Raw genomic sequence first — 21,639 nt, 5'->3', positions numbered from 1 at the left:
CTTGGTCGGTGCCTTGAGATGAAATACACGCTAACGCTGCCACAGGGAGGCACGAGGAGTCCCTTTGCCCAACCACTTGGCTCAAAGGAGGCTTTCCAACAGTCCAAGAGTGTCCTTTAATTACCTGCAGCAGAATGATCCCTAAAAGTGATGTGGAAAGGGCAGATCCTGGCGTGCAAGATGCTGCCAGGAGCTACGCAGTCGTGTTCCCTGGGCTGCCTGGAGCGTAAAACCGCAGCGGCAAAGCTGTGCCACGAGCTGCATCCTTACAGAAAAACTAGCACAACCTCTCGTTTTGCCCAGGGTGATTCATTTCAATTTTGACTCCTCAAAATCATTACAGGGTCAGCATGTTGACCACAATACGAGAGTCCAATCCACAGAAGTAGCTTTGTCTCACAGGGCTTGAAATGTTACTAATTAAATAAGAGTCATTCTTCTGAAATTAGTGGGGTTTTACAGTTAATACTAGCTGAAAGTTTGTCTGTAGGGCCAACGTTATTATTCCCATGATAAGTTTCCACTGTCTCATGCATATGTGCAATATAAGCCAGATGCAGCAGACTGGAAAGGTGAACGAAGATTTATGTTATGATATTTTAATGAATTTCTTGAATTAGAAATTAGTTTTATTTTCCTTTAAATTCCCATCTACCTCAAGAGAAAATAAAAAAGCCAAGGGGCATTTTTTTTATATTTACAGCAGATATCATTACTTAACCTTGTGGTTGCACTAATATATGTTTTCCAAATGTTTATTTTGGTTAATTTCTGCATTAACCATGGAGCTTTAAATCTTCATTAACTGTAATGACTCAGCTCAGTAATTGCTAAATAGGGCTGAAGTAAAGACATATATAACAAAGAGCAGACTAGGAAATAAAACCATGCAGTTATATCATCACGGTTATATCAGGAGTTATGAAAATGCCTATAAAGAACCCTTGAATCTGCTCAAATGTCAGAAATTGTTAAATTCATATACTTTTTACAAGTATGGAATAACATTTCCTGCAGTTTAAATCCTTTGTCTGTCTGCTTCTTTCTTTCTTTTGAGGATTTTATGACATAAGAACAAATCCCATCCTGATTTAAGCTCTTTGGTTTATTCAAACGTGCTTAGGAAAAGGGGAGGTGTATGGTATTTACACACTATTTACTGTGGAACCAGTCATTACAGGAGGAGTCTGATTCCACCCTGGCCCTGGATCACACCAGAAATGAGCTGCCTTGTACATCCTATCACAGGCTGAGCAAGGAATAGTATTTGCTCTGAAATAACCCTTGCAAGTGTATGGTGTGAATTTACGTGTGGAATTGGAGCATGGATATATGTAGATGATGTGCATTCCCCTTCCAGACGCCAAAGTGAAAGGCATTCACTGCTTTATTTAATACCTCTGCATTAGTGTCCACGCTCAGGCATTCACTGTTTACTTATGCTGAGTATACAGTGCACACTCTGTACTTCTTCTGCCTGGGAAGGAATAAAGATCCACTGTTTGAGTCAGACAAATATTTTTAAAATTCGGTGATGTGCCAGAAAGGATTTCTGGAACTCCAGAAGTTAACAATTCCACCACTGCATTTTGCTGGGCAGATGTTGCTGCTCAGAGGAAGGACCAGGGCTCGCTCTGCCAGGCTTGTCCTGCTTCAACTCTGACATGGAAATTTAGAAAAGATCCTTTGCAGGAGCAGCTCCTGCTCAGACAGAAGGGGACAAACCTCTGGGGAAAAGACTGACCCTAGCACCCTGTGCCCTGGGAGGGTGTGCATGAGTCACAAATGATATGAAACACAAATGAAGGGATGTGATGTGTGAGGACGATGAGAAGCTGAAGGGCTGAGTGCTCTGCACATGGAGGAAAGACACATTCTCTTTGCTTGCTTGTTGCTGGCAGGCCCAGAGGTGGTGAGGGAACATTGCTCCGACAGAGTGGAACCTCGACCTGTGATCAGTCAAATTTAGGAAGGATGCTGTCATATCAACCCCAGGATTTTAATTCTGAGATCTGAGATTTAGAATCTCAGCACAAAGCTAATGAATTCTCTGCATTAGCATTTTTGATCAGCTGAGTTTGCCTTCTAAGGTGGCTGTAAAACATGTTGCAAAAACGGGCTGTGACAAGCCGGTGCAGGCTAAATGAGCAACAATACAGAGCTGATAGCACTGGAGCCAAGCAGCAGGGAAAGCCCAGAGCCTGGTAGCAGTGTCTGGCTGGGCTGCTCTCTTTAGAAAGAGAGAGTAAAAAAGGGATGCAGTCATCCTTTCCTCATCTGTGGAATCTCTTCTGGATAAATGCATCCCAGCTCCATGTGGAAAAACCCCACACATCGATGCCCTGAAGATGACAGCCACCTAAAGCACAGCGACTGCCAATAATCCTCTGTCTGAGGACCTGACTTCAGCCTGGTTCCGTGTGTGTTTGATGGTCTGGCTTTTCCTCTGCTAATTAGTAGCCTAAATAAAGCACAGCTTGAGACTTTGGTGGTTTTTGTCATGGTTTTGTAATGTCTTTTACCCACATTTCTTAAGTAGATCTTTCCTTGAACCTAAAAGGAATAATGTAACCAGCTGCCCTTTCCTATTTCTGGATTTGATTTATGATGAAGTCTGTGAAAGAATGACTCACAGGGCCTGCTTTACATTGGCCGCTCAGTCTAGTACAAAATCTGTGCTTAAATCCAGGGCATGCACAGAGCGGCATGGGATGCCCTGAGTCCTCTTCCACGCTCCCTCTGGGACTTTCTCTACTCTATGTCAAAATGTGCTTCTCCCCCACAAACCTCTACGTTAAACGTGTTGCAAGCTAAACTTTTGCAAGTTGCTTTCTGAGCTTCATTCAGCTGGGGTAGTCTGACTGCCTTACCGCAAAGCCCTTGTTTCTCTTGGTTGTTAACAGTAAAAATCACTGCTATGCAGTGGCCGCAGACGTCAGCCTGGCAACGCTCAGCAGCTGCGGGCTTGCTCAGGTACATTCCCCCCTGCTTACACCCCAGGGTTCGGTGACACAGGGAGATGGGAATGTGTCTTTCTGCCACAGCTGGGGCTGCTGAACCGCGCTGCAGCTTTCAGCATCTTCCCTCAGGCTCTGAGGAATTGCAGAATTTTCCCCTTCACTCAGGGTGATTCATCATTCCTGCTAGCCAAGTTTACCGAAGAGCTCACTCATGTGCTGAGGAGGGGGCCAGCTTGGGTTAAAAAGCATTAAGCATGGATATGATCTTAAAAATGTTTCAGCCTGGACAGTGCCTCCTCTGTGTGGAAGCGATCAGGGCTGCAGTCGCTCAGCGCTTTTGCAGAGCTGCCTGCCTTAAGCACCCATGGACAGATTTCAGAGCAGGATAGCAGAACATCATTTATAAAAGCTGCCTCTCTCCCTGCAAGCTCCTTCAATGCTTGGCAAGGGCGACAGTTTGCATCCCTGCACCCCCTGGTTCTTTTGGGCATCCCTGGACAATTTGGAAAACCTAACTAAAATATGGGCTGTGCCATTTTCAGTAAGATAAGAAGGGGAGAATGTGCCTTTTCCCCTCCCTGTAGTCAGTCACTTCTAATTCTGTATGGATGCATTTAGTTTTAAAGAAGCCGGTTGGGGAATTACTAGTTATTTCTATGTCTGCAGAAGTTTAAATGACCTTGGGAACGTGCAGCTGGGCACGGTTCAGAGCGCTGCCAGAGCCTCGGCTATACCATAATTACGTTAAACAGGAACACAAGCCTTCTGGTTCCTCCAGACGCTCCCAGAAAATCCAGCTTCAGTTTCCCAAACACGGCACAAAGACAGCTGGAGCTGTCTGTGTGACAGACCTTTTCCATCTGCAGACTGCGTTTATCTCACATTAACTCCAATCTCAATTATCTGCAGTGGAATTTAACATGTAAATCCCATCCTTTCATTCTTCTCGGTTGCACTTTTGCGTCCTCAAGGAGTGCAGTCTCCAATAACACCTGCCCGCAGCCCCCCCAGTCCACTCAGCAGGGCTGCACCAGCATCGGGGGGCTCAGGACTGAGCTCCCAAGCTGATGAAAGAGCAAAAGGCGTTTTGCCCATGGCAGGAGGGCCCTAGCGCACATACAACTGTTTGGGAAACATTCAGAGCAGGAGCCTGTTTGCAGCCAAAGTCTTGGTCAGAGAGGTCTCTTTGTCAGAGGATGAAACTTGAAATAGTTGACACCTGTGTTTCCCAGCTGGGTTTGTTCAGCCTGTGCAGAGGCACCTGAGCTTGGCCTGAGCTGACTGCTGGACAAGTTTAATTGCAACGCAGAGGGCAGGTGCTGAGCGGAGGAGCAGCACGTGTGTTGGAGCTGTGGTGCTGCCCTGTGGATACGTGCTCTCCGTGTGCCATGGGAAGAGGGAGCTGTACCCCAGTCTGTTCATAGTCCAGAAGTGTTGCCTTTTCTCCTGTGTTTGGCCAGCCTTGCATCTTCCTCCCCCACCCCTTTTCCTGGTCATGGCCCATGTTTCTCTAACGCTCAGGGATTTTGCTGTCAGCAGACGCTCCGGGGTGTTGCTGTCAGCTTGATACCAGCGACTGAGCAACACCAGCGCGGAGCCCACTGGTGCAGCCAGCGCAGGAGAGTCATCCGAATCCTGCAGCCACCCTCTGCCTCCCTGCAGAAGCCCCCCTGCTCCTGCCCATCATCGATAATGGAATCTGTCTTTCCCTAGGTGCACCAAATCCTCAGCCTGTAAGGTCCATCTGCACACACTCTGAGGGAAGGCTAATAATTAGGTGACAGTCCAGCAGGCATCACTTCTGCAGCGCAGCCCCATCTTTTAGCTACGGCAGATGGAAAGACACAGGTCAGACTTCTGGCTGAATCTTTGAGCGGCACAGAGAGGATGCTGGCACGCCGTGGGTTTTGGCTTCCCTTCCTGCTCTTCTATGATACGGCGTGATTAATTTTTCATTCATAAAAAACAAAGGGAGAGCAACAGACACACGGCTAAATTTAGAACTTATTCATGCATGAGGTCTTTTTACACATGTACTTTACAGCTACGGTTTCAGGGAGAAACCTGAGCTACGCTGAGGTCAGAAAGAGTTCTGTTATCCAGATGTATTCCTGCCTCCTCCGTACTGACTCAAGGCATTGTTTTATGGGAAATATAACACTACGCTGCACTATGTAAGTTCTCTTACGTAGTTTTAATATTTCCTCTGCTAAGGTCTCAGACAAAAGCCCCGTAATGTGAGAGACAAGGGGGCATCCAAAAATAATTCCAGGGAGGTGGTTTACTTGCCTTCCCTGGAGGTGTTTAAGGTGCGGGTGGACGAGGTGCCGAGGGGCATGGTTCAGTGATCGATGGAATGGTTGGACTCGATGATCTGGTGGGTCTCTTCCAATCTGGTGATTCTATGATTCTACGAATTGTGTGTGCATCTGGCAGCCAAGCTCTCTGCAAAGGGATTTTGACTCCACTTTTAAGGAAGGCAAGGGCTCGGAAAGCTCGCAGCATGCTGGTTTTAAACCAGATCTCCACTCCCAGGACTTGGTTGCCCCCTTGGCTACCAGGACACTAGTGAGGGGCCAACAGTTCGACTTAGAACTAGATGATCGCTAAGGTCCCTTCCAACCCAAACTACCACACGATTGCTGCCCCATCCCTGGAGGGGCCCAAGGCCAGGCTGGATGGGGTTTTGAGCCCCTGATCCACAGAATCACAGAATCACAGAACAACCAGGTTGGAAGAGACCCACCGGATCATTGAGTCCAACCATTCCCATCAATCACTGAACGATATCCCTCAGCACCTCGTCCACCCGTGCCTTAAACCCCTCCAGGGAAGGTGACTCAACCCCCTCCCTGGGCAGCCTCTGACAGGGACCAATGACCCTTTCTGTAAAGAATTTTTTCCTAACGTCCAGCCTGAACCTCCCCTGGTGGAGATTGAGGCCATTCCCTCTCGTCCTGTCCCCTGTCCCTTGGGAGAAGAGGCCAGCTCCCTCCTCTCCACAACCTCCTTTCAGGTAGTTGTAGAAAGCAATGAGGTCTCCCCTCAGCCTCCTCTTCTCCAGGCTAAACACCCCCAGCTCTCTCAGCCGTTCCTCATAAGGCCTGTTCTCCAGCCCCTTCACCAGCTTTGTTGCTCTTCTCTGGACTCGCTCCAGAGCCTCAACATCCTTCTTGTGGTGAGGGGGAAGTGGGAGGTGTCCCTGCCCATGGCAGGGGGTGGAGCTGGACAGGCTTTGAGGTCCCTTCCAGCCCAAACCACCCCCTGGTTCCAGGAGCCGGGGCGCCCTCAGGGTCGCTGCGCCGCTACTCCTGGTATTACGGCCGTGGGCGGGGCCGGGGCGGGGGGCGGAGCGTCAGACGTGGCGGCGGCTCAAGAGGCGCGGGCGGTGGGCGGGGCCGGGCCGGTGGGCGGGGCCACCCGCATATAAGCGGTCGCCAGGCGGGGGGCCGGGGCAGTGGGCGGGGCCGTCGCGGGGGGCGGGGCCGGGCGGCGGCGCGGCTGGAGAGCGGCGAGCGGGGCTGGAGCGCGGTGAGAGCCGGGCGGGGGGCGGCGGCGGGGGAGTGGGAGAGCGGTCCCGGGGCCCCGGCTGTCCCCAGCCCTAGGGCAGGCACCCCCCCATCTCTAGGGCACGTACCCCCCCCTAATCTCTAGAGCACGTGCCCCCCCCACCCCCCAAAATCTCTAGGGCACGTACCCTCCCCCATCTCTAGGTCATGCACCCTCCCCATATCTCTAGAGCACGTACACCCCCTCCCCCCAATCTCTAGGGTACGTACCCACCCCCCCATCTCTAGGTCATGCATCCCCCCCAATATCTCTAGAGCACGTACCCCCCCCCTTCTCTAGGTTATGCACCCTCCCCATATCTCTAGAGCACGTACCCCCCCCCCATCTCTAGGGCACGTACCCTGCCTCCATCTCTAGGTCATGCACCCCCCCCCAATATCTCTAGAGCACGTAACCCCCCCCTTCATCTCTAGGGCACGTACCCCCCCTGTCTCTAGGTCATGCACCCTCCCCATATTTCTAGGACAAGCACACCCTCCCTCTATCTCTAGGGCACCCCCCCTCCCCTATCTCTAGGACAAGCACACACTTCCCATATCTCTAGGGCACCCCCCATATCTCTAGGACATGCAGCCTCTTCCACCCCCTCTCCATCCCTGTCCTTAGGATGTGCAGCACCCCCCCCATCTTTAAGGCACACAGCCCCCCCATCTCCATCCCCATCCTTCAGGCACGTGGCTCCCACCCCCAATATCCTTAGGGCACAGCCCATCCCATCTCCATCCCCATCCTCAGGGGGTGCAGCCTTCCCAGTATCTTTAGGACGTGGGGGTCCAGCTTTGCGGAGCTGCCCTTGGATGCTCAAGGGGCGCGTCCTCCACTGCCCGGTTTCCTTGCTTGGATGTGACCGATATTAGCAGTGAACTTGCATTATTGCTGTCAGCTGTGTTAACTGCCTGCGTGAGCGCTTTGAGATAGAGCAAACGATGTTTCCAGCTTCATAGAGGTGTTCGAAGCTCGTCTGTCCTGCTCCCGCCTCATTTTGTTTTCCAACAAGCGCTTGTCCCTGTTTTTGTGGCAGGGAGGTGTGCAGCCCAGCCGTGACGGACACGATGCAGCGACCAAAACTTGGAGTGCGAGGGCTGTGCGAGCACAAGCTGGCCTGAAGGCTAAAGGTGCTGCCTGGAGCGTTATCGCAGCTCAGCTGGCGCATGACAGCTTGCTGTGTCATAGTAATGCGAAACATGCTTTGACTAGACGGGAATTATCTTGTTTCTAGCAGCAAAGAATGTCCGTATAACCTGGAAGCGAGGAGGGAAGCAGCTGTAGGCATACAGGCTGTGTTTGGGGCTGTCTGCTCTGTGCTGTTCGGTGTTCCCAGCTGGTGATCATCCCCGTTCCTGTCGGAAGCGCTGAAGGCAGGCTTCCCAAAAGACATTTTTATAAGAAACACTCTTGTTCCTTAATTTTCTAGGTGCTCTGCGAGGGCGAAGCTGAGCTGAAAGGCCACCGCAGCCTTTGGTACCAGGGCAACGCTTGGGCTTTCTGGCTTTAAGGACCTAGGAATTAATCCCACAGGTATGTTGTGATTATATATAGCGACCGGTAACTGCCATGCTCATATTTTAACAGCAGAACATTACTCTACAGTTATAACTTGGCATTGCTGTGACACTGACAAACAAGAATTTTGCTTCTTGCTTATGCCATAATTTTTTTAGATTCATTTTTTAGTGTATCTCATCCTGCTCTGGGAGGCAGCACAGGGGGTACAAGCCCAGACTATGGTTATGTATTTCAAAGACCGGCAACAGCAGAGGGAGCACGATTGACCGTTTAGCATAAGAAGCTTTTCAGGCTAGGTCTAAGTCAGGAATCCAATCTGTTTATAATTTCCATGCTGTGCCTGTTGGCAAACTTCCAGAGCAGAAAGCTGTAAACAGAGATATTTTTCCTATGACTCGCTCTGATTTGTGCGTGTGGTGATCTATAGGTCTGAGAAATGAGAGTGTGGAGTGTGGTAGAGGACGTGTTGTAGGGACATCTCGGAGTAGGGTCAACCCTGGTGCCGCTGAGATAATGTCTGATTCTAATTAAATTGCTGATATTAATTGAAAATAACAGTTCACTGACTGGAGGCCTTCTTATATAAAAATACCCCTTCTTTCTGAACAGGAAGATTTTGGTTTTTATGCTATATGACCACATAGAAGGTTAAGTATCATGATATACTAAAACTATGACTTTGCGCAGTAAAATGCAGTCTAAATTTTAATGCTGAAAAATAAGCTCTAGTGGGAAAAGATCATGTGATCTCTTTGTCTTCAGGAGCAGTGTGTGGCTTGACTCCAGGCTCTTCCATACAGGCAGAGTTTGCAGATGCTGCACAGTAAGGTGCGGGCAGATTTGCTCTGCCTTACACTGGAATGAATTGCCTTACCTGCTGGAGCATGGAAGAAATATTCTTTGCTGTGGATTTTAGAAAAGAACCTGTAGGGAGCAAATGAAGATGGCTGTAGTTTCTACAGTTGTTTTAATGAAGGATAACACAGGACATTCTGCATTGGCAGTTTTGCATGAGTGTATTTTATCCTTGTTAATGCATGCAACTGAACAGCTTTTCCTCTGCTTTTGCCTAGCCTTGAAAAATAGAAGGCAATCACTTTGCATTATTTGCTAGGCAATTATAATTATTTTCAGAGTTACACATTAAGCCCTTTGGCAAGAAAGGTGGTGATGTTGGCATAAGCTGTTGTGAGCTGTAAATCCAATGAGTACTGCAGGAAGGAGCTTAGAAGCAGTTACCTGGTGATGAAGAGACGTGAACTCGCGAGGGGCAGCTGCTGTTGAAAAGGAGCAATACCTTTTGCATCTCCCTGGGTGTGACCACTAGCTATTTGCAGCAAGGAGATTAGATGTATGCTGCACTGGCAGTGCTGTGAATCCTGACATGAGGATATGACAACGTGGTCTGGGTGGGGTGCTGACAGGTGTTTCAATCCCAGATTCTTTGGTCAGAGGAGTGGTTGAGCATTGGAGCATCTGAGTGCATGTGGGCAGTGAATTTTGGCCCCAAATTATTTGTTTCAAAGTCTTCAGTCAATGGTGACCATTTGCTTTTTTAGGATAAAATTAACGTGTCCTTACTGTTCATTTTTAAATAGTTTTAGAGCTGCTGTAATGTGCCAAGCATCTCCCGGCTAATGCGAGGCTAACCTGTGAGACTGCAAATACCGCTACAGGCTGGATGTCTGTAGCTTTTCTTTATAGAGGTGTTGAGAGAAGCTCTTCCTTGGCAACATCCTGAAAATGTGTTTACAGTTAAACCCATCTTTTGGCTCTTGCAGTTTTTTTGTTGGTACTATTTCCCACTTAAATATAACGAGCCTTATCTACAGCCTTCCATACTGAGAGCAAGTTGTTGCCTGCTTTTGAAGCTGTTATTTGTGGAGGGGAAAGGGATGAAGCCAGCTGCCTGGTCTGTTCACTGCTTCTTAGCGTGTCTGCAAGAAATAAGAGGGTGGAAGGCACTGGCATTTGGAGAAGCCTGTCTCATCCAAGAGTCCAACCTCAAATTGCTGTGTGAGATGGACCGTTCCTCAGAGCCTGGCGTGTGGGCCTCGACTGGGTATGCACTGAGAACCTGTCTGTGGCCTGAAGTGGCTCTGAAGTAGTGATTTGCTTGTTAGATTTCACCATGGCACTTCAAATTTAGATACATGTGGGAGCAGCTCTTTTAGCAGTGGTTTTTTCCAGGTGTCTTTAATAGCATGGGCGAGCACAGAAGAGGAGACAGGCTGTAACCCTTACTTGTGCTGTCAGCTTGAAAGTTGTTGCATTGTGATGGTTCAGAAAAGTGATATTTTAATCAGATTTGGACAGTACCTAGTTATGATGCTTTGTTTCCCAAACTTTATTTCCCTGTAGCAAGGTGCAGATCTGTAAGAATGGAACCAAACCAGGGAACAGTTCTCTATAGTAAAGGCTGAGAAGAAACCAGTGCTGTATGCTCTGAAAAAACATGGAAGAAATGGAAAACTAGATCTGTTAGGAGTAATTAAAATTTGTCATGAGGGCAGACAGCATCTGATGACCAAAGATGTTGACAGAGCAGTGGTTTCTACTCTGCTCCGTGTTGAGTGTTGGTAACATTTTGAAGCTGACCAGTGATGGCATGGGGGTATTTGACTCTAATTTTGTATGGATTGATGAAGTATTGCCGTCTTATCACAACTGCGAAGAGCACGCTGTCTGCTAAAAAAAGGTGCAGAATGTAAATCAAGTACCTTGATACACAGTCATGCAAACAGAATGGTACTTACTGAGACACTTTTGTAGAGTGAAGGGGGTGAGCAGAGGGGGTTTGTGTTTGTCAGGGCTCTTGCTTCAGCCTCTGTGTGCAGATGTGCTGCCTCCTGTCTAAAGGAAGGCTCTATGAGGATCATGCTCTTGTCCTGTGGTGTAAAAAGGGGACTGAAGTCTATCAGTTTGATCAGAAGTGGGAGTCCTAAAGGGACGGAATGAGTAATAGATACTTGTGCCCTCTTCTGACCTGAAAAACGTTCTCCCTTTGGCTCGCGTGGGAGCCGGCTTAAGTGCCCCATGACTGGATGTGAAATTGGAGTGGGTGAGAAACTGATAACCCTGGTAGATAATGCAGGCAACATTTCTTCTATAGGAATATTTCTTTATCATCTTCATTAAGAATTTTTAGAAAGCTTATTTAATAAAGAATTGAGCCTTAACTCATGGAGAAAAATTCCCTCCTGGTCTATTTTGTCTAGAAGAGCCTTTTTCCCGTCTGCCAGTGTGCTCTGAGGTCTGACAGCACTCTTTCCAGTGGGAGCAATGATTCATTGAGGTCTTAGTCTGAACAAGTGAAGTGTTTGTACAAATATCCATTTGGTTGGCTTTTTAGGTCTGCTGGCCGAGCACATTTAAGGGAAGGATAGCAACAAAACTTTAAATACTTTTTGCTGTGTGCAGAGAAGTTTAGTTCTATGAGTGTTGCGGGAGCAGCTTCTCACTAGTGAGAGCTGCCTCTCCAGTAAAGCAGTGGTGCCAGTGCTCGTCTCCCAGGTACGTGCGACCCTAGGATCCCCGAGTGGGTGGCATTCGGAGCCTGAGGAGCCACGGCAGGTGCTGCTTGCCCTGGGCTGGCTGACAGCTCGAACTCAGGACAGGGAGCTGCCTGCTCTCAGCTCCTGCGTGGGGGTCCTTGTAGCCCACGGCTGAGCTGGGGCTCTGCTCAAGCCTTTGAGATCTGCTGCAGGGTCATGTCTCCTTAAGTAAAAGGAGATTCTAAAATCACCTGTCTGGCGTGATGTCTTGGTCATTGGAAGATGCTGTTGAGAAGAAGTTGGGAATGTGGGTGGTATTTGTTCTACACAGTTTTCTTACCTGGTGTTTCTATGCAACTAAGATCTTCCACTCTCAGAATAAAACACACTGGATCTGTAAACGTTTACCTGGGTTCCTGAGGTGGGAGGTGTGAATGGCCTTGCTGCCTCTCACCCTGTTGTGAGCAGTGGTTTCGCTGTGGTGTGTTGGGCACGCGTACGTGTGTGTGCTCACATGCTCCTGCTCTCCAAGCATGTGGTTACAACATTATGTTCAGCCTCCTGTAATTCATTATTTGTCTTCATTTTCCAAGTAACAGCTGTGAAAAGAATGTGTACAAACAATTGAAGGCCCCACAGCCAGGTGTCCTGCTTCTTCAAGCTAGAGCCCATTTCTCTGTTTACCGAGGCTTCTGTTTATTGACTTGGGGAAGTCTGAGTAGGATGGCAAAGCTGTTAAAGATCTGCTACAAGCCGCTAGCTGCAGTAAGTGTTCTTCTTGGCAGATGTCCTCGGCCATGAGAGAACATGGTGAGGGGGTGCAGGGTGGAGGATGTAGAGTTGTGTTGTTTTAACTGGAAAATTCCCTTGTAATTGTTTTGCCAGGCTTTGTGCAGGGCGTCCAAAAAACTACTTCATGAGATGATGACAGACTGCGCAGATGGACAGTTGAGGCTTAATATATCCAAATTAATGTACTTCCCAAGTGCTCTTGACTTGCTGTGATTTCTGCTACATCGCTTATTGTGGCTTTTAGTATTGGCAGACCTCTGCATGGTACTATTCATAAGCTTTACTCGGTTCTCAGATTACCCATGTACTGGTTCTGAACTGACTTAAACAAGCAGTTTGGGAATATGTGGTTTGCAGGGGGTGAGAAACAGGAGAGCGAAAGGAGAAGACTTATTATGATGTTGTGAGACATTTTTCTGCTTACTCATGCTTGCAGACTGTTGTGGCAAATGTTTCTGGTTCCTCATGTTGTCTTTTGAAGCAATAATCTTGCCGTGTGATAATGCATAGCAGAGAACAGAGCTATTTCTAATGTTCTTAGTGCTGGTGGTATTTTTGATGGTGTATTTAGTGTTTGTCTGTCGTGCTACTGAGCTCAGCCAAGAGTAAGGGCTTCTATCAGCTGTGGCCTTGAAAAGCCCACAAGGAAAGGGAGATATCCAGCTTTCACATTCTGTCTTATACTGGAGCCCAAGGGAACAATGAGCTACAGTTGTCCCAAAATTATCTTATTTTAATACCTTCCTGCTTGCTGCATTGCTTGAAATTTTAGGATGTTTTATGTATTTTCCCTTCCCTCCTCCTGTCCATCCCCCTTTTGCATCAGATCGAAGGGATTCTGTTTTGCCCCTAACAGCTGCATTTTATTTAATGCATTTGGAGCAAGAGCAGGTTGCAAGTGGTTGTTTCCAGCCACTGGTTTACCTAGTCACAATGTGTAGGAGAAGAATAGTTGTGTCTTGGATTAAGATGAACAGTTGTCACCTTTCTTTTGATGCTGTGTGCATGGGCGTTGTGAGAACTCAGTGTTTATACATGAGGGCTGGCAGTGATGGCTGTTCCTGCTCTGTGAGAGGACCTTCTGGAATAAGCTGTGAGCTGATCAAAGTGCTGTGCAAGCTCCTCATAAATTCCCTGGAAGAGACAGTCCTGGCCACCAGATCTCCCAGGAGAGTTGCAGCTCCCAGAAGGTTCTTCTGTACAGACCTTGCATCCCTTACTTTACTTGTCCACTAGCTTGTCTGCTCAGACTGGTGCTCCCTTCCGTGCACGGTGGGCTGTGCTCCTGGAGATGTACCAGCCTGCTCTCAGCCTCCACCTGGAGGGACTGATTTTCTGAGGTGGCACAGCCTTTGAAACTCAGAAATCCTAAGGGCTGTGCCCAGAGGCCAGTACGCTGGGACGCATCTTGAAGCAGAGCTGGAAATTTCGCTTTCAGCTTTTCCAACCATTGCTGCCACTTCCGCGCTACAAAATGCTGCATTTCTGTGTTTGGCTTTCCCACTATTTGTATTTCTAGACAGATTTTATATAACTGAGTTTCACGGCATGCTACAAGTCTGACCATTTAATTTAGACTTTTATTATTATTGGAATACAGTACAACTTTGTGTACTCTCCTATTTTCCAGCTATAACATGATGTGGAAAGCATTGAGCTGCCCTTGCAGATCTTGTTCTCACTGTCTCAGTGGACAAATATATTGCTTCCATTGCTTGTCTTGTGGGCTTTCCACGGGCTACAATATCTTCCATGTAAATCCACCAGTAGCATTTGAGACAGTTAAGTAACAGCTCCTGTAGTTAACGAAGACTTCTTTTTCAAGCTTTACTGATTAGAATTCAGTCTTTCAAGGCTGTAAATAATTTTCATGAGAGTGAAATGACTGAATATGAATATTAATGACTTGAGGTTTTTTTTCTCTCAAATTAAATTAATCATTTTTCCTCCTCCTTTTCCTTTTAGTTTGTTATAGGTTTGAACAATCTGGAAGATGAAACCCTGGCTGGAATTGGTGCTCTTTACCTGTATTTTCTTAATCTGGCACACAGAAGCGGAGTTCTTCACCTCCATAGGTATGGGAAGAACCAGTGCGTGATGTGATGTGGTTGAAGTTTACAGTCTAAGCATATGGCTTTCTCCATAAAGCCCTATCAAACACTGTCCACACTAGGAAGAGCTGCTCTCCTGCATCCTTGATGCTTTTCTGCATTGCAAGTCTTGCATCCCTGCACTTTGCTTGCAGTTGAGTAACTTAGCACATTGTGACCAATGTGGTACGAGTTTCTCTGGGGAATGTCAGGAAAATTAGACAGTTCCTGTCTTTTAGTGATTGTGCACCCGTTGTCACCTTGAACACTGCACAAATCTTATGCTAAAAAGTTTAGTCCTGAATTGGATTTATGAAAAGAATTTGAGTGAGAAATATGGGAAATACTTTCTTTCACAGAACCTGAAGTCTTCTAGCTTCTAAAAAAGCTGGAGTCAGGTGTCAGGAGGAAAAAAGTATTTCCATTACCATATCTGAGTTTTGTAAGACCTGAGTAAATCCTGAAGAATTCACATAGTTATAATCCTGAAAATGGATATGTTTTTATGACAGTTCAGTTCTTGTGTTCTAATGGCTGTGATACAACTGTGCCTGATTGTGGTAGAACCTAAAAATAAGTAGCAACTGAGTTTTTTGCTGTGACTTGCTCTAATGTTTTCCTGTGGAACTGTGTAAGGAATTTACCCCGTAAGGGTAAGGATTGATTAACTACAACTGGCCGTTCTCTGGAATATGCTTTGAGCTTGGTGGAACCATTTCTGAATAGCGAAACTCAAAACTCCTGGTGGTTTATTTTGTGCTGCTGTGGAACTGCTCAGCCAGAGAAGGGCAGAGCAGTGTTTCACCCCCAGCCTCTAGCCCGTGCTCCCGTACCCTGGGGCTGACTAGACAGTATTTAACCGCATTTCTATTTAGTTCTCTCTTTTCCCCCCCGCCCCAAGTAGCTTTTTGTACAAAGTTGCTGTGAAGGATCACTGTTTTTTCTTTACACTTACCTGTTCCTGAATCTTTCCACACACTGAAAATAGCACAGCCTGCTGACTTCCATCTACTTAATTATGCCTCATTAGTAATTACTTTGGAATGCTGAAACTAAAGCTGTGGCTGGATTTATAAATCTCATCCGGTCTTTCAGTGTTTGCTCTTTGAAAGGGAGAATTTGTGATAGCAATTAGGATTGACAAGCTAGCAATGTCCACTAATGCTAATCAGGAGGGAGTGTGCGCCGCTCCAAAAGCATTAGTCTGAAATTCCTCTGTCCTTAATGTTAGGTTGTGTTTCCACGGTTACCCATGTTGAAAAGCTGTAATTTGAAATGGTTAGGCTGAAAATTTATTAGTGTGACCTAATCTGTGTCCATATGTAGAACAGATGCTTTGGCGAGCATTGGATCTTGTGTTGCTTTGATTCAACAGCTGTATTAACGTCAAACCTTTCTTTCGACCGTCTTTCATGGAATTGTAATAGTAAACGTAATTCAGAGGCAGTGGAAGGGTCAGAGCAAAGCTACTTGAGCCATTGAAGCTGGGATTTTAAAAGCCTCTTGAAGCATTTAAAAGCCAGACCTGTAGGTGTAATAGCTTTTGTGGTTTAGAGGCATTGAAGGGCACACCCTTAATTTGTTCTTCGTGGTGCTTTTAACAGCCCTAAAGCATCTAAGTTCTGTCCTCTCTGCTACGGGAAATTTACTTTTTTTAGATCTGATTAATATTTGCTCATACTCCATTTCTAGGTCAAATGACAGACCTGATTTATGCGGAGAAAGACTTGGTACGGTCTTTAAAGGAATACATCCGAGCAGAAGAGAAGAAGCTCTCTCAGATCAAAAGGTAGGGGGACAGGTTTGCTTGATGAAGGGTGATGAAAGGGCTCATCTGTGTTCAATGACACCACACCTCTATTGCCACTCTTTGCTGCTAGATCTTTTAGTATCTCCTTGATAGATGATTACGGTGAGACCATGGGTACTGACTTGGTTGTAATTTATTCCCATATACCCGCAGGGAGGGGGCCCTGCTTCAGGGATTGTTTAGGCTTTGTCTGCTTGTTTAGAAACCCTTGCCTACTGGGGGCTTTCCATTTGTTTCCCTGTCCTTGTACCACCACCATGCTCCTGTGGAGAGGCGATAGTCATGTCAAAGAGAAGCCTTTTCTGTGTGGGTTAAATGCCTCTGGGTGCCAGTGCTCTGGCAGCACCGAATCCCCAGCTTGTTCCCATGTGGGCTTTGCTCTTGGGAGTAGCTCTCCTTGTTCTCCTCAGTCCCCGACCTGGCCACAGCACATCTTGGACCTTACCCCGATGGCTTGGATCACTTGAAAGGCTCTTCCTGACAGCCAGTATTTTCTGTGCCCCTTAGGGAGACTGTTAATAGTTATCTAGCTGTAAGTGATATCTAATAGGGCGTGACACTAGGATAGTCTAAATAAGGTCCAGATTCAGAAGAGCTGAGTGCCTGTAAATGGAGCCACCCTTTCCAAACAATTTCTGAGCCTCAGGCTCTATGTGGCAATTTGATCTCCCTTCTGGGGTGCAGGGTGGGGATGGGGCTAGAGAGTAGTAAAATGACCTGAATTACTTGTCACAAGTTGCTTGAAAAGCTGCCCTTTTGAGGACAAGCAGTCTCCTCTGCAAGTATTGTTAAAGAGGATGTCAGTTCAAGCCACGTAGAAAATTGTCTTTTTTTTTTAACAGAAATCCTTGATGTGTTACCTTTTCAATTGACTTGTATTTTGATGTGTTTTTAAGCAAGTTTTCTGTAACTGTATCAGTGTTTGAGCACTTACACTCTGATAGTGTATGCTTTGTAACAGAGGTGATGAACTTCATTTGGATACGATAATGCTTTTCAGTGTTTTATCTTAGTTCCAGAGATGTTTATGATTCAAAATCGCATTGTGGTGTGAGTAAAGAGCCTAGGACTTGTCTGTATTTACTAATTTGCAAAATAAATATTAAAAGTGGTCAAAGTCTTAAATTAAAAAGGGACTGCAGGTGAGACTGATCTTAATTAGGTTGTTAATCTGATATCCCTGCAAGGGATGTCTGGAAAACTCATCTTACTTCTGTTTTCTGTTGTGATATCATGGTACAAAGAAACCAGGTAGTCTGACACCTGTGCTTATGTGAAATTGTGTGTAACCACAGTTCATTCATGGCTTTACTGAATCTGAGATTCCAGGCTTAAAGGGCATTTCTTACATTTGGTTATTGTCTTAACCTCACCATTTCTGGAGGGAGGAGCACACTAGGCCCGGCTGTGTTTGTGTTAGGGGGTGATCTGAAGGGCAACTTATGGTTCGATTTCCATGGAGTTGAGAATCTCTTGGGTTGTATTTATGCTGGTGTTCTTCCTAAGAGGTGAATAAATGACACTTGCAGTGACTGTGTGCAATATGTCATTATTTTCTGGAGTGCAGTATGCTGAAAATTGGTGGCTAAGACTCATTACGAGTGAGATGTGTGCCTACTGTAGTAAGGTTTCAAATAGGAAGGAAGGAAACAAATTCCTTTTACAAGAAAAAAGACTACTGTAATTAAAAATCAGTAGTACTTCGCTTTATCCTTGTGAAGCTGAAAGCCTCAAAGCTGGTTATGGTGAAAGCAGCAATAAATTGATTCTAGCTGTGTAATTAGGATGACTTAAGAAGGAAGACATGCATTCATAAATTGTTCTCAAGCTGAGACGTGTGCTTCTTGTTCCAGCTGGGCTGAAAAAATGGATGTCCTGACTAGCAAATCCACCTCTGATCCAGAAGGGTATCTGGCACATCCTGTAAATGCATATAAGCTGGTGAAGCGTTTAAATACTGACTGGCTTGAACTGGAAAACCTGGTTCTTCAGGATACAACAAACGGTAAGGAGTTGCAGGCGAGAAGATACCAGGAGGTAGCCTTACAACACGGTTGCTTGTCCTCCCTGCGTTCTGAAAGCTGCAAACTCAGCTGTGGTTAAATATTATTGCCAGGTTTGAAACCTAAACTAATAACTGGTCTCTTGTTTATTGGTTACCTGAGTGAGTGAAACTTGCTACTGAAACACATCACGGTCAAGACTCAAAGAAGCTGTTATCAAGCTTAGGGCTGTTACATTTTGGCTTGTGTGGTTTGGGGCAAAGGGGAGAATATGAGATGCCAAAGTTGTCAGCTGTGTTGACAGCTATTGTCTTATGCCTTATCTTCAGCTCTGTGTCCCTTTACATAAAAACTTACTCACCTGCTATCCCTGTCTGTGACCTCTCTTGGTGATCACTGTTTTTTCACCATCTTGATCAGTAGATAAAATTTAAGAATAAAAATGGGGCTCATACTGAATTGGAAAAGGAATTTTCATCAGTGTCAGCATTAACAGTTGGCAGATGTTGTAGTCAGCCTGGTGATAACAGGATAATGTACAATTGCTATCTGTAAACTTATCCTTCTAAATCAAGTGTTTCCAGTACTAATCTTTGCCATTGCATCACATTTTCAGTGTCTGCCTGAATTTCCTTCCATAGCCTTATTTTCTTTTAAAATGCAGCTTTATTTTTACTGGACTTCTTGAAAGTACAGGAGAAGCTATGTTTCTCAGACAGAACACTGCATGTTTTCCCTTTCTACTCGGCATATGCTAAAGTTTAGGTACTTGGAAGGTTTTTCCAGCCAAGATTTTTATTGCCTGTTAGATTAGTCATCCTAGATGGAAATAAAATACTCAATTCTATTGAGTAGTTCTGTCATTTATGCTTTTTCTAAAGGTTTCCCTTTCCAGTTCTGCTTGCTGCATGACTGGAAATGGCTGGGTGGTTTTCCTTTGGTTGATTGCACCCACTTCTGCCCAACCAACTTGATATATTCATGTGGCATGTTTAATTGTATTTCAGTGTGTCACCTGTTTTTACTTGTCAGGTTTAAAAACCTCTTACAGACTAAGGTCCTACCCCTTCGTAGGGGATCATGTATCAGGGTCTCAGTGCCTTGAGCTGAGATTTGCAAAGCTCTCGCGGCTTTACAGGCTGGAGTAGAGTCTGAAATCGTCGCCCAGTACGATGATCTGCAGCAGTCACTGTGGATGTTGGAAGAGAACTGGAGAAGGCTACTGAGTTTGCATGCTGGAAGGAGATGTTACAGGAGAACAAAAATCACTAGGTTCACGCTGTAATTGTGTTGTGTGAGAAAACAGGCATTTAGTTATTTATTCTTTATCTCTTGCTTGCTTAAATAGGAGAGAAAACAATGTTTTCAGCTGGAGAGCCTGATAAGAGGCTTTAAACCTGAATTTTGGAATTTCAATTCTGAAAACAAAACAGATGTTTCCTCTTCTGTGTTCATCTCGTACTAATATTTATTCAAACTTTGGAAGTAACATCTTTCCTTTTTACTGCAAAGGCTTTATTGCAAATCTTACAATTCAGCGTCAGTTTTTTCCAACCGAAGAAGATGAGACTGGAGCTGCGAAGGCTCTGATGCGCCTGCAGGACACGTACAAACTGGATCCCGAAACTCTCTCTCGAGGCAATTTGCCAGGTAAGTGCATGTAGGTCTCCCCTGGTAAAAGGAATCCAGTGGTAACATCCTCAAACCCTTTCCACAAGTCCTTTTTCAGCAGTGTGGTGCCAAAAGGCCCTGCAGCTTAGGTGCTTGAAGATGTATCTGTTTCAGCATTTTGAGAACAGCCTTGGAGCTGTTTCTGCCCAAGCCAAAGCCCCTTGGTTTGCAGTGACCTGTTCAAGTAGCCTTTTCTTAATTAGTATTACTTTAGAAGGAAATGCTGACTTTTGTAATCGATATCTCAAAACAACAAAGGACAACGTACTTTTTTTGTCCTGGTTACTGTGTAAGCAAATGCCATGGGCCCTTCCTGTCCCAAATAACTTCTGGCACAGAAGTAGGATAGGACTTCATCATTCGTTCTGGAGGTGATTAGTACAAAACCTAAAATATTGTGAAAGCATTGTCTTTTTGAAACCTTTTTGGATTATAAAAAACAGTATTTACAGACATTCCTTAATGTGTCCCATATATTTGGAGGCAAAGATACTTCTGTATGCATTGCTTAAAGCTCCTTCTTGGTTTTAGGTACAAAATATAGATCCTCTTTGACAGTAAGTGACTGCTTTGGTATGGGGAAGACTGCCTACAATGATGGAGACTACTATCACACAGTACTCTGGATGGAACAAGCCTTAAAACAACATGATGAGGGTGAGGAAACAACAGTCAGCAAAGTGGAGATCCTGGATTATCTCAGCTATGCTGTTTTCCAGTTTGGGGATTTACACAGAGCCATGGAGCTTACCAGACGCCTCATCTCCCTTGGTAAGAGCAGAAGTCCCTCTATTGTAGTGCTGGGGAGTGTTGCCAGCAGCAAAGGGAAGAGCAGTCATGGCCTGTATGTGTTGGTGAGCTGACTGGAAAGATGTCCTGCCAGGTGACTTGTCATAAATGTAGGTCCTGGAAAAAAAAACCCAGTTTACTTAGACTTGGTGTCTCTTTAGCAAGCTGTCTTGCGCTCTGTGCTGTTCTTACCCAAAGTCCAAATGTGTGTCTGACTGCAGAACCTGTGCCCTTGGCTTCAGTGAATTGAGGTGGCGTGTTTGGTAGTGGCTAAAGCCTGGAGTGTCTTGAGTGGAGATCAAGGCTGCCACAGGCTTGGGCAGAGTGCTGTATCTTCTGTAAAGTCCTGCTGACTTCATGAATTCATCGTTATTCCTTAGTGCTGGTATGCTTTGATGCAAAAATGCTTTGCCTGGGACCTTACTTATTTCTGAATATTCAGAACAGATTGAGTTTCTTAAAACTGCCTCTTGTTTCTGCTCTGTTTCCATGAGTAAGCAAATAAGCTTTGCTTCCTGCCCAACTTTGCTTACTTCCTGCATTGATAAGGTTTTCTTCCCCAATTAGAGCTAACATCTACTGTGTTATATATTTGTATGGCTTTTTTGCTCAGCTATGGTTCTTGGTTTGGATGTTGTTGCATCCTGAGCGTGGGTGAAGCCTTTTTAATTGGAAAATGAGTATAATTTCTACAGACATTGGAATTAATATCTTAAAATTTACAAGAATATGAATGTGTATTGGATCTCGTTCTCTCTGCTATAGAGTTTAGCGCTGAGAGCAGAATACAAATCCTTATCAGCCCCGAACAGTGGGACAGACTTGGCAGTTCCCTCTGGGAGCAGCAGCTTCCCCTGCTCTGGGCTCAGCTTCCTTTTCTGGCTGCCCTTAGCCTGTGAGGAGTGGTTACTTCAGTGGCCTTCTGGGTTAGTTCCGGAAAATAAACACAGTAAG

General features: G+C 45.8%; 2 protein-coding genes across 5 annotated transcripts in view; one reads left to right on the top strand and one right to left on the bottom strand.

Annotated features, from left to right (window-relative positions):
• PDLIM4 (PDZ and LIM domain 4) overlaps positions 1 to 21,639 on the bottom strand; it is a 445,004-nt gene that overhangs the window by 63,667 nt on the left and 359,698 nt on the right. The gene's annotated exons all lie outside the window — the stretch shown is intronic.
• The window catches only part of P4HA2 (prolyl 4-hydroxylase subunit alpha 2), a 29,253-nt gene continuing 15,554 nt past the window's right edge, over positions 7,941 to 21,639 (top strand). For 2 of the 4 annotated variants that reach the window (XM_069869458.1, XM_069869460.1), the window contains exons 1-6: positions 7,941 to 8,048; positions 14,288 to 14,397; positions 16,105 to 16,201; positions 18,076 to 18,227; positions 19,738 to 19,875; positions 20,428 to 20,667. In XM_069869458.1, coding sequence (XP_069725559.1) covers positions 14,316 to 14,397; positions 16,105 to 16,201; positions 18,076 to 18,227; positions 19,738 to 19,875; positions 20,428 to 20,667 — 709 coding nt within the window. In that variant the 5' untranslated portion in view covers positions 7,941 to 8,048; positions 14,288 to 14,315. The remainder of the gene's footprint in view (positions 8,049 to 14,287; positions 14,398 to 16,104; positions 16,202 to 18,075; positions 18,228 to 19,737; positions 19,876 to 20,427; positions 20,668 to 21,639) is intronic. The other 2 variants (XR_011338533.1, XM_069869459.1) reach the window with 1 other exon arrangement.

The sequence above is a fragment of the Phaenicophaeus curvirostris genome, chromosome 15 (assembly GCF_032191515.1).
Source record: "Phaenicophaeus curvirostris isolate KB17595 chromosome 15, BPBGC_Pcur_1.0, whole genome shotgun sequence".
In the NCBI taxonomy this organism is placed as follows: domain Eukaryota; kingdom Metazoa; phylum Chordata; class Aves; order Cuculiformes; family Cuculidae; genus Phaenicophaeus; species Phaenicophaeus curvirostris.
Note: the sequence above shows the minus strand (reverse complement) of the source record. Positions and strands in the feature narration are given on the sequence as shown.